Below are 13,480 nucleotides of genomic sequence, written 5' to 3' on the forward strand. Positions count from 1 at the left end.
AATACTCCCACCACAGCCAATTTCAAGCGAATTCATGTTATTCAACCTCAACCAGCTTGCAAAATATCTGAAAATCCCTCTGTTGGTGCCAGCACTGCCTATGATGGCCAATGAATTGCACATTATAGTTACACTTTTTGAGTGAAATGTATTTACCCACACAACACCTCCATGGCCATGGAGGGGTAGGAGTTGATGTCTGCCCCTGACAGGGTATTTGTGAAGGTGAGAGAATGGCTGGCATCATAAGGCCATCTTGTTCGAACCACCCTATATCAGAGGGTGCCTGGGTCTTTCATGAAAGTCAAATGATTAGATCATCCCTTCCTTTTAAAACCATGAACAGGCCCTTAGAATTCAATGCTACTTCAGAATATGTAAACTAAGGCCTCCTTATCTGTGTTTCCTTCTTTTCTCAGCACTGATGTAGCTGCGTGTTGCGGTAAAAAGAAGTATATTTATGAAAGAGAGAAAATGGGTTTCAAATGCCAGGCTCAACAAAAAGACATGTAATTTAAAATATTTTGCTTTAATAAAATTGTGCAAATATCATCTAGAACGTGTAGTGAAATATCATTGATGTGAAACCTCTACCATAAGATAAGCTTGGAGGACACTCCCAGACACTTTCTGGTCATCTGTGCACTGTTTCTGATTTGGAAATAGGCAAATCCAGAGTCATCACATGGCACAGTTGGGAAAGGTCACAGGCTTTAACCCTTTTCGATCCAACCTCAAGGCTGACTCGACAGACCAGGCGCTAGGAGCAAGTCCAATGTCAAGCAATAAGAACATTAAAAAGTTCAACATTCAATCCCGTCAATTAATTTGGACCAGACTATTTGAATTCCAAAAATAACATTGGACCACAAAGGTTTAAAATCCAGCTTTGGCACTTAATAGCAATGTGACCTTGGGCTAGCTCCCAAAATCCTCAGAACCTGTTTCCTCATCGATACTAATAAAAGGGTAATATGCTAATTACACTGGTCAACTGGCCATCTTTCGGATGTCCTACTTCCTTCCAGACAAAGCCATGGTGGTGGGGGCAGAGGCAGAGGCAGTTAGGGTCGAGATCAGGTTGGCAGGGGGTTAGGGCCGAGACCAGGCCGGCAGGGGTTGGCAGTTGGGGGTGAGACCAGGCTGGCAGGGGACAGCCATTGGGGACAACCAGGCCTGCAGGGGAGGGCCGTTGGGGCGACCAGGCCGGTAGAAGTGGGCAGTAAGGGGTGACCAGGCCGGCAGGGGGAAGCAGTTAGGGGCAACTAGGCCTGTAGAGGCGGGCAGTAAGGGACAACTAGGCTAGCGGTAGGGAGGGGGCATTAGGGGTGATCAGGCTGGCAGGCAGAGGTGGTTAGGGGTGATCAGGCTGGTAGGGGGGCAGTTAGGGGTGATCAGGTAGGCAGGCAGGTGAGCAGTTAGGAGCCAGCAGTCCCGGATTGTGAGAGAAATGTCTGGCAGTTGGACATCCACTGAGGGATCCCGGATTGGATAGGGTGCAGACTGGGCTGAGGGGACCCACCCCTCCATGCACAAATTTCGTGTACCAGGCCCCTATTCTATATAATAAAGATAGAAATTATTACTACCTCATATGACATGAGTATTGAATAAGCTAACATATGAAAAGTTTACAAAATCATTCACAAAATAGTGATAGTATCTATCATACAAGGTTGTGGTCATAATGGACATACAATTAGCCAAGCCTTTATTTAGCATGTGCCTACCCTAAATAGACCCTCAATTAAGGGTACTGTTGGGAGGGAAAATCAAGCTCTCTCCACCCATTTTAGTTGGATGTGTAGTCATTCCATAGTCTAGAAACAAGACAGATTAAGGTAGTAGGTCATAATTACAGTTTTCCTGTGAGAAACCTATTATATAATGTTGAGGGATAAGAGACAGGAACCACCGTAGTAATTCCATTTAATTATCATTTCCCATAAAGCAAACCATTTTGAAGAACTGATTTCTATTAAGCCACATGCTACATTTTATTATTACATAAAATGCAATGGGGAATATGATGCAGCCCTTTGCTTTGGAGAAAACAAAGTGGGGAACTATAGACTTCACAATAAAGAAAGTTGGAGAATTAAAATTCCCTTTACCTACAGATGTGTTTGGCCAACTCTTATCTCAAATGACTTGAATGAATCTTCATGTTTTCAAGGCATCCAAACTCAATACATTTATTGACTTACTCAAGATACACAGCACTTAGAACCAGATTTAAATAATCCCTAACCCCACCCCCACCACCTAACTACCATCTGGGCAGAGGGGCAACATACATTTCTAGAAAATAAGCCATGCAACTCCAGAAATAAAACTTGCTAGGGGAATTATAATGGAAATCAGGGAGAGGATATTCTGATTAATTACCTAACCCAATAAGAGCTATTCTTTTATTTCTTACTAGTGTCCCGGTGCACGGATTTGTGCACATTGAAAAGATATTAATTAGAAGGTGGCCAGCGCGGTAAGACTGGGTGAGATAGACTGGACATGCCCTGGAGCCAACCTCCCTTGGTCCTTCCCCGGCCGGCCGCCCTGGCACTGCAGCTCGACGGGCGTCTGTGGAGTGAGCAGGGTCCCTCTGGCAGGTGGGGTCTCTTTGCCTGGCCTGTGGGGATTGGGCCAAAACTGGCTCTCTGAAATCCCCCAAGGGGTCCTGGATTGCAAGAGGGCAGTTCTCAGGTGACCTACCCTGGAAGTGGTCTCCATCCTCTCTGGTTCTGGGGTGCATCACCTGAGAACCGCCGCTACCAAGTTACTTCAGCTCAGCAGCTCCTGCGTTGAGCATCTGCACCCTGGTGGTCATTGTGAATCATAGCTACCGGTCCGACAGTCACTTAGCCTTTTATATATACAGATAGTTCATGGGTCACCTGCCTCAATAGGTCAAACAATACTTATTTTATAGTTGTGCATTTCCTTTCTCATATGGACAGGCTTTTATGGAATCTTTTCCTCTCCAGGAATACCATTTTGCAAATAAATAGGAATTAGAAAATTACTTCTGAAAGGTTCATAGACATTGTAATTCTATTCAAGGGACTCTGAGATTCAAGGGACTACACCTCTCAGCAATGAAACACTTCCCACTTCCCTCAAGGGAGTACCTACTCCCTCTCCTAGCCTAAAGGCAGATTTTTCATCCCTTGAAATCTTTTTTTTTCCTTGAAGCCTTTTTGTCATACTGTATAAATGTATCGGCTATGAAACAGAGTAATACTGTGGGGTGGTGGAAAAACAAACAGGAGAAAATGCTCATTTTCTTCCTCCTTCTTCAGAGGTTTGACTTGAGAGGGAAACACGTTTACCTTCTTGCCAGTTAAAGTCACAGGCATTAGGCTCATGTCTCTTTCCTCTGTTTTTAAATATGCTACTTCCCTCCTAACTCTGCTCTGTTTCTGGTCCCTGTCCTGCTAATCTATTCTGCCCCCTGCTGGCAGTGATCTTGATAAAGTGAAAATCAAATCCAAGTCTGTCCTTACAATGCTTTGTCAAATGCCTTACACAAAAGCCTGGCATCACCTGTCTTTCTCTTACCCCTCCAGTTTCATCTTTGATCATATCCCTACATGCACATTATTTTAGCCAAATTGAGCATCTTGTAGATTTCCAACCGGCCAACTTCTTGAATGTGCTTCTACCTCCAATCCACCTAACACAGGTTGTCTTTCAGTCTCAGCTCAAACTATGCCTGGGAAAATCTTCAGATCACCAGCAGTGCACACAGTCCAACAGTCCTTCTCCAGACTCCCACAGTGTATTCCACATCCATTCCGGCAGAGCAGTTCGCACTCTGCAGTGTCATTACTGGCTGATCTCCTACTGGTTTATTTGAAGTCAGAGACTGTATCCCATCTGTAAATCTAGTACCTAGCTAAGTACCCATGGGAGTAGCCTAATCCCTGTTAAATTAAACAACAGAATCACTGCAGAAGTTAAAATAAACTGAATAACTTTCAAAAAACCCCAACAACCCACCACCCCAAAAACACAATAACAAGAAGATGCAAGCTGTTGACTTATCCAGAATCATTATTCAACTTTCTAGACTCTATCATTCTATTTCCTTCTGAATACCATTTGCCTGTACATTTTAGTCTGTCTAATTTCTTTCTTCATCTTATGTTTTTTACCACCCCTAACACTTGATGGTAATTAATAATGTCTGTGCCCACAGGTCACTGTTGAATAAGCCAGCACAAGTATCATTCTACACCCCAATGTCAGGAAAATAAAACAGTAAAGGCATCTGTATCCTAAAGCTCTTTTGCCATAATATGGGGAAAGAGTAAGATGACCCAAAATAATTACAAAGAATAACAGCTCCTGCCACAGATTGTCAAGTCATTCCAAGAATGGAAGAGAGTTTGGGTCAATGGAGTAATAACATAAAAACCATCCAAATGACTAGACTTCTTCTACAAATGGGAAAGTGAAGATACTCCAAACTATTATGACCCCAAATATGTAACTGCACATTGTACAGTAGGCATAGAAATCAACAAGTTCTATGTATTGATTCCCACAATTTTTTTTTCCTTATAATGGGAACTTTCAGATCATTTTTCTACATATGAAGTCCCTATGTAAGAAGACCTGTGCTAAGTTCTGGGGACTTAAAATCCACATAGTTATTACAATGGAGAATGTTAAAGTCTACAAGGGGATACAGTTGTCTAGTTTTATCTAATAAATGTGTTCATGAGAAGCTATAGCAACCTTAGATTGTCTCCTACTATAGATCAAATCCTGCCCCCATGTCCCTCCCCTTCATTTCCACAGCGATATGTAGACCTGCTTTGACCATTGAACAGAATGTCTAAACATAACAGCCTTCAGTATTACTAAAAGGGCCCTGCATACTTTAAAAATAAAAGGTATTCTACAGCTACATTGGACTTCAAAGTACTAATCCAGCACATTCTTCTTATTAATTTTTACATATTTGCATATATGTAATTCTGCTAACAGAGGATGAAGGAAATAAAGTTACCACAATGACTAGAGAAAGGCTTTATAAGTTGATGTCCACTCAAGAAATAGACACTTGTACTGGCCACCTGAACGAAGTATAACAAGTCACAGCAAAGTAAATGATCTTTGGGGGGAAAGTAATTTTTTTAAAGCTAGCTTTGTCTTCATAATTTCTAACAATATTTGCTGATTGCAAACTCTGCAGAGACCATCTAAAGCCCAATCTCCTGTATGAATATCAACCAGAAAATACCTCCAATGCCTGCTCCTGGCTTGCTATTCTGCATCAAAGCAGCCTGACGTAATAGGACCAGTGGACCATTACTGACTTTGAAAGCTGCCCCTTTGAATGGTAGAAGGAGCAGTTTCTGCAGTCAATTCACTGAGATCTCATTGGAAGGCATTTTAAAGGGTGTTCAGGATAAAACCCACAGATCCTCTTGTTCCCCAAGGATACTTTTTTTTTTTACTTTAGATTACAAAACAGGAAATTAAAGTGCTCAACCAAAATCCCTGATAGGAAATATAAATCTCTAGAATGCTTTAATGATATTAATATCTCCCAAATGCCTAAAATTATTTCCTTAACAATTAGTTCAGAGAAAATGACATCCTCTTCCATAAGGCCCAAACATTCAAAAGTTCTGCTGTGAGAAATGACCTCCCTGACCCAAAAAATAATAAATTAAGAACAAGTGGCCTTTTTTCCCCCTTTTCCTTTTTATAAATTCTACATTCTATCTATAGTGAACAAATTAGAGACAACCCCTCCATGTCAACTCTTGGAGAGGTGTTTCATCATTTCTAGAAGTGGATTAATATGTTGGTGGGTAGTCACAATATGGGGTGCTGTCAAACCTCTTTGGTCCCCCTGAAACAGATTCATGTTAGCATCCCCCAGAGGTCTTGCCTTTGATGCTATTTTTCATGCATTGATCTGGGTTTTCTGCCACTCTTTCAGAAGAACAGAGTTCAGCCCCCTCCCACAACTGCTGCTGTCCAAGAGGTGTGACAGCTTGAAGGCCTCCCAGGAGAAGATACCAAGGGTTACACAGGGCATCTTTCAGTCCAAAGGGATAATGGGAACAAGAACCTTCTCTACCTTGCAGGTCAGCTTTGGTCAACGCAACTTTGTTAGCGAAAGAACAGGAAAGGTGAAAACAATAACCAGAGGTTAGTAAGAAATAGAGTAAACCAGGGTAACATGACAGAAATGAAAATACAATTGGCATAACCAACATCACTCAAACAGACAATTGAAATGCTCTACAGGTTATCCAGAGACAGCACAGATGGGGGATGCACAGAACAGGGCAGAGCAGGCCTTGTCAGAGCCATGTTAGCAGAGCAGGGGCAGGGGGACACTGGACTAGACAAAGCACAAGCAGAGGTCACAAGAGCCTTCCCCCATCCACACAGCCAACCCCCAGGCATATGGTCCAGAAAAACAATTCTTCATAGGTCAGGATAAACATCAAAGAATAAGAGTAGTACATGGTCAAACGGAAACACACATGTGCACAGAGCCCACAGAAATAATTCTGTACATGTAGGAGTTAAGCATGGAAGAGTTGCTGGGAGCACTACACACAACCTACTGAAAATGCCACCAAGGAATGTAGCCCTAGAATTGGGCATTTGTATCAAGATGATTTGGGGCCACCAAAGAGCTTGATTTGTTTCATGTATAGCAATATAGCCAAATGCAAAAGGCTGTAGACAAAAAGGCACCAAATCAATGCCCTTTCACTTTATTCATGCTAGTCTCAAAATTAAGTATGGTGTTTCTCTCAGGGTTTCCCCATCTGTGATTGTGGAATTGCATTCCTAACTAGTATATGCCTCTGAAGCAAAGCTGGCCCCAGATAGAAAGAGAGATTTACCAGCTGAGTATTGAATGAAACATTATTATCCAGTTCCTAGTTTTGAATAAGACATTATAAAACTCCTAGCCCAAAATGCAAACCACTGTTAGACGTTGGCTAAGAGTTGCCCAGAAGTTGAACTTAATCTAAATTATACACCTACATATATATGAGACATAAATTCAAAACCTAATTCCAGATGTTATTTTCTTAGTATAAACAATTGAGTGCCAGTGAGTAGTGAATTAACATGTTTTAAAAATAATTTGAACTCTTTTGGGTTAGAGAAAATAATACATTTACCAATTAAGCACCTTGAAGTGCCACTATCAATGACTTTTACAAGAACATAAGATATATCCTGGGCTCTGTACACCAGATATGTAAAAATAAAACATATTTCCCTATGTTGAAGAGATTCAGGTTTTTATGCTTAGTAATGACTCCTCATCCCCTACCTGTTTCTTATTCCATACATAAAAATAAGTCAGATGTTCCCCATATTGTCCAGTAGTCAAAGGCTTTCTTGAGGGCCCCATACTCTATACAGAGATTCAGAATGACAATGACACTCCCTTGTAGTCTCTCCAAGGTTCTGTGCCCTTGATTCCCATCCCCATCATCTTCCACAGCACCCTAAAGAGCTCCTGGGATCTCTTAGATGGGCTTATTCACAATGGTGCAAATTTCCAATGACAGCAATTTATGCTTTAACCCACTTTTTGGCCATTTTTCCCGGCCCCTTAGGCTAATTATCCAAGTCATCTGTGTACAATAAACAAGGACCTTCTTCCCTCAGCACTCATCCTCCACTTCATCCCACCCAGCAGGGCAGTCATAATGTGCCATGGGTAACCATCGCAATTATCTCCATGGCAATAGAGTGCAGTGCTATTAGGCCCAAGGGACTTGCCATAGATTCAGATGGTGGAGCCATCAAGTCACAATATTCAGCTCTGAACAATCACCCATACTCAGAGGAAGGTCAGAACCCACTATAATGCATGGGATGAGTCACATCAAACTGCACATAGAGCTGTAGGTAAGGATAGGGACATTTTTTCTGATCTAATGGACAAGTTCTGTTCACTAATGCTCATACTGCTTTTCTTAAAGCTTTCTTAACTGGGGCCATTCCCACGTTATGCTATATGTTTCAATTCCCTTTTATAAAAGTTCATTTAGACTTCCTTTTAATTCAATACTACAGCTTTATGTCCTCACACTTTGATTTTCATATTCAATAGAAATGTGCTTCCAACACAGTGACTACTGAGCATTTCAAAGGCGTGTGGTCTGAATTGAGGGGGGGGGGGTTACTAGTATAAAATCCACACTTGATTTTTAAGGCTTAGTATGAAAAAATAGTAAAATGTCTTCATAATTTTGTATTGATTATAAGCTGAAATGGTAATATTTTGGGTATATTGAATTATGTTAAATGAAATATAAAATTAAAATGAATTTTACCTGTTACTTTCTACCTTCTAAAAATGTAGCTACAAGAAAATTTAAAATTACATATGTGACTAATTATATTTCTATGAGGCATATTGCTATAAAGTTAAAATGGGTGATTTCTATTAACTTTCTTAAAGGAGGAATTGATGGCATGGTAAAAATATTTAACATTTGAAGCATGCCTTATGCTTTTCAATACATGCTTTTATTGTATGATTTAACGATATAATTAATTATTCCAGGATCATTGGAATGACTGTCATTCCACAATCTTCTAACCTAAGACACCCAATTTAATTTCCAAATGCTGCATCTATCTCAGGATTGCTTTTTAACACCTGAAAGCATTAAAAGCAGGCAATAAGACAAAAATTCTTTAGTTAATTGAAATTGTGCATTCCCAGGGGAAGAAAGCAAAGTGTCTACTTTAGGTACTTGGTGATTCCCAACTTTCTGTCCCTCATGTATGCACACACCATGTTTGGCCCACAGAACTTGAGATATTCCTGGCTAAGGGGAACTACAGTGGGTTACAGGAACAATCAGTTTTATTATTAATGCCTCATGGGCAACTGACTCTCAGAGAAGGAGAAACAACTTCCATACCACAAATCAGCCTGGGGAGCTGATGGGAAGCTTTTATAAAAATGTGCTTTAAGGTGGCGAGCAAATCCAGCTGAAAGCTGGTTAAGAATAGCGCGATAACTGAAGTTGAACACAGGAGATGAATTAACAGGTTTGATGTAGTAAATCAGCGATTTTTAACCAGTGTGCCAAAGATTTTTTGAAACTTGCAATACCTACTTAGTCAAGGATACTGGCCTCTTTTCCCTACAGTGGTTCTCAACCTTCCTAATGCCGTGACCCTTTAATACAGTTCCTCATATTGTGGTGACCCCCAACCATAAAATTATTTTTGTTGCTACTTCATAACTGTAATTTTGCTACTGTTATGAATCGTAATGTAAATATCTGATAGCAGGATGTATTTTCATTGTTCGCGACCCACAGGTTGAGAACCACTGCCTTAGATTGTCAAATCAGAAAAATGACAACAGCCAACACAATAGCTGTCTGGTATGAATGAATCAAAATTATACCTATTCTTTTTGTCAGATAGGCAAAAAATATAAAACTTGTTTTGGTATGCCACAGAATTTTAGTAATTAGTTTATGTGCGCTGTGTGATAAAAAAGGTTGAAAATCGCTATGGTAAATTAATGAGGAATAAAAGAAAACATAATATATTGCACAAAGGACCATGAAGCTCAACCAGACGAAAGAACACATAGATCCTTGTGACAGGTCAGACATCCTCTTTGCCTGTCCAGTTTGATAAGAGTCACCTTTTCAGCCTACCCAGAGCATTTAGGAGAGGCTGAAAATATTCACTGCTACCCTCTGCTGGCTAGAACTAGGTTGTTTTTACATAGAGGAAAGAACTGTTGGACTCAGAGACCTGTACAACTGAGTATATGAAGAGACAGTGGATCACCTACAGAAACAGGCTGAGCATGGTTTGTTGTGCGGCACTGATGAGTATGCGATGTTATTATGTGTCTCACATGAAATAATACCTGTAAATAATAACCCTACCATTTACTGAGTACTTACAAGGTATATACTAGGCATTTTATGTATATCTCTGATTTATGGATGTTAGTTTCCAAGGTGAGTTTTATTGCCTCATTTTACAGGTGAGGAAGATGTAGATCAGAGAGGTTATGTAATTTGTCAAAGGTCACACAGCTAAGAAGAACTACTCTCTGGACTTCAATCTAAGTCTTTTCAATATGAAAGCTGTTCCACCACACCACCCCAAGGCTCTGCTTAACAAAGCTTGACATCTAGTAAGTACTCAATAAATGTTAGTTTCCTTCCATCATTATGGCATTCTGACATCATTTTCCGATCTCCTGCTAATGCAGTCACCATTAGCAACATAGGAAACATTTTGTTAATGGTGACATCCATAGGATGTAAAAAGTTTCTAGTTTTTACCTTCCCATGTAGTAAAGTATAAATAAAAGTCCCCGATGCCCTTTCAGCCATGCTGGAAGCAAAGGCACGAGTCAGGAGAAGCCTGATGTCAATGCCAGAAAAGGTCCTCAATCAGCAGGTATGTGACACTGGAAAGACATCAGCCAACATACATTCCTGGAGCAGGTGGCACATGTCTTCACATACTAGGCAATGACAGAGGACACTGATGGTGATGCAATGTTGGACAGTGAATGGGGAATAAGAGAGGACTGGCCAACTGAGGAAGGAGGCACTGGCAGAGGCAGCAAAGAGGCTCGGTGCTTGCAACAAGGCTACTGCTTAACAAGAAAGAAGGCTGTACCTTCACAGCCACGCTCGATCTGTCCGCTCCGATGGAGGGCATCATTGATGAGGTCTGGCAGGCGCCCATTCAAGTCCACTGATGCCAGACAGCCCTGAAAGCCATCCCGGGAGGCCACAAGCTTTGGGAGGTTGCTATACATGCCTTGGGCCAGACCCGCCATGTACAGGTCACCTGGAAAGGAAAGCAGGTAGTAAAAGCAAATGAGTCAAGGACTGGAAACCTGGTCAACTAAAGCCAATGTACTATAGGCCATTTCTTTAGATAATGGTAATAGATCGGGGGAGAAATACAGCATAATCAAAATAATTACCAGAGTTTCTACATTATACAAAGAGAAAACTAACATTTCTTATGTGTCATTCATTTTTTAAACATCATCTCACATTAATCAGCACATATAGTCTAGGAGGCAGGTACTGTTACCATCCTATATAATAAAAGCCCAGCAACTGAAATGGCAGAATGACCAGAGACCAGAACGACAATGGCCCCTCACCCTGGCCAGCCTGCCCCCAGTGAGTGATTAAGGGCAATCAGGCAGGCGAGTGGTTAGGGGTGATCAGGCAGGCAGGTGAGCAGTTAGGGTCCAGCAGTCCCAGATTGTGAACGGGATGTCCGACTGCCAGTTTAGGCCCAACCTGCAGGGATCCCTATGGGATTGGGCCTAAACTGGCAGTTGGACATCCCCTGAGAGGTCCCGAATTTCAAGAGGATGCAGGCTGAGCTGAGGGGAACACTCGCCCCCCCACACATGAATTTCATGCACCAGGCCTCTAGTTTTATAATAAAGCTTAACATTTCAACAAATCCATTTATTGAGTGCTTTTCATGTGCCTATTACCAATGCGATGCTGAGGGTTTTACAGACATTATTCCATCAAACTTCTTAATAACCCATAAACTTAGCAACAATTTCTATCCTCATCTTGAAAAAAAGGATACAGAAACTGTCTAAAAATTTTTACCAAAGTCCTCCCATACAGTAAATCATTCAAGTGAAGTTCCAAAACCTGGATTCCCTTATCTGTGTTAGGGTCTCTTCTCATTTTGCCATTTATCTCCTCATCACTTAGCCCCCAAGGCACACTCAGAAAATGAGCCATTCCTTGAGGAGTGGTCTAAGTAAACACTGAATACATTACCTTATAGTATAATTCATTGTCATTAAAAAAGAATATGCATAATGAATCAAAAATACAGAGTGCTCATAAACTGTAGTTTGCCTCTGGAAACAGCCTTTCAATGGTAAGAAATGCTCTAACAAGGATAAATTTCTCTATAAGGTTTACCTTTCAAATCCAGATTTTTGGCACCATTGATAACCTGAGTGACCACTTTCGTGTCCACTTTCAGGCTGTGAGTGTTACTGTTGTCCCGAGTGATGACGACGTTGTGCCACTGGTTGTCATTCAGGGGCCGGTCACTGTTGCCCTTGATCACATTGGGGCCATTCCCCAAGTCAAACACGTAGTGGATGTACCTAGGAGGGAAACAACCCTCCAATGACTTAAGATTTCCTGAAGTCGTTTAATGGCAATGTGTGCATAATGACATCTGAGCCTTCAAATCACCTACGCTAAACTGGCATCACACAGGAATAATTAAAGCTTCTTGTATCTTAATAATTTAGGAGTCAGATCCTATTCTATCAGACTTCACTATCATTTGATACTCACAGAATCTACTTTTTTAACACTACTTAGGGAAAATAAGAGCCAGAAAGTAGTGCAGGTGGTATGCTCCAAAATACTAGGGGGCAACATTTAAATTCACAGTCAATCATAGGTCTGTTTGGGGGAATTTTGTTCTGGCTTTGCTTTTGTTTTGACTATTATTTTTCATCACACGGCAGTAAAATGTCTTGAAGATAGAACATATTTTTTTTAAAAAAAATTACATTTATGTTCTCATGATAGTACTGAAAAAAACATATATATTTCATTTGTTCCTATAAATGTTATAGTTACAGATAGTACTGCTGCCCCAAAGAAAGATGCAATGTACCCCCTATTATTCTTTTGCAAATATTAGGTTTTTTTCATAGGTTTAATGGCTACATTTCATAGTAAAAAGTCTGATAATATTGAGTTAGTAGAAGATTTTAAATAAACTTATTCTCTTCCTTCTAGCCATAATCATCACATAAATATATTAACCAATGAGAGCATGTATCAGGACACTTTTTCTCATGTCCCTACTTTATGTAAGTCTTGTGCTGAGATATTTAGCATGAACTATATGATCCCTTCCACTTACCCCTTGACTAGCTCAACAGCAATGAAGTCATTGCCATCCCCACTATTGAAGAGAATGAAGCCATCAGCCGAGGTGGTCTTAAACTGGAAGAAGAGGTGCATGGAGGTGTAGGCCTGCAGGGTAGCCAGGCTCAGGTAACTACTCTTGGTCTTGAAGGTGACAGGGTCAGCAATAATGTTCCTCAGTCCAAAACGAGCCTTCAGTTCACAGTAGTCAATGTCGCCATTTTTGCACAAGTCAATGTAGAGCAGGCCATTAAACATGAGGCTCTGCAAGTGGCCAATGAAACTGGAGGGGACAACGGAGATGTAACGTTTCTCGGTCATGATACCAGTTTCAATATTGTGGAATTCCAAGCGGGTGTGATCTCCAAGCATTGTACCTGTGAAAATCATAAATGAAATACCAATAAGAAAAGTTATCATGTTTTTGTCATAGCACCTTTAATATATCTTTTAGGTCTAATCCCTGCCCTACCTCCAACACACACACACACAATATTGTTTTCTTGAGTCAGTTCCAGAAAACAAAATACTAAATACACTATATACTTGAT

At 40.8% G+C, this 13,480-nt stretch overlaps 1 protein-coding gene across 17 annotated transcripts in view; it reads right to left on the reverse strand.

Moving 5' to 3' along the window:
- NRXN3 (neurexin 3) overlaps window positions 1-13,480 on the reverse strand; it is a 1,545,560-nt gene that overhangs the window by 804,624 nt on the left and 727,456 nt on the right. For 11 of the 17 annotated variants that reach the window (XM_070415785.1, XM_070415793.1, XM_070415776.1 and 8 more), the window contains 3 exons: window positions 12,925-13,306; window positions 11,958-12,148; window positions 10,666-10,839 (listed from right to left, as the gene is read on the reverse strand). In XM_070415785.1, the coding sequence (XP_070271886.1) occupies window positions 10,666-10,839; window positions 11,958-12,148; window positions 12,925-13,306 (747 nt within the window). Of the gene's footprint in view, window positions 1-6,097; window positions 6,125-10,665; window positions 10,840-11,957; window positions 12,149-12,924; window positions 13,307-13,480 lie in introns of all 17 variants that reach the window. The other 6 variants (XM_070415677.1, XM_070415641.1, XM_070415733.1 and 3 more) reach the window with 1 other exon arrangement.

This window comes from Myotis yumanensis, unplaced genomic scaffold (genome assembly GCF_028538775.1).
Source record: "Myotis yumanensis isolate MYYU_CA2020_CCGP unplaced genomic scaffold, mMyoYum1.0.hap1 SCAF_1, whole genome shotgun sequence".
NCBI lineage: Eukaryota > Metazoa > Chordata > Mammalia > Chiroptera > Vespertilionidae > Myotis > Myotis yumanensis.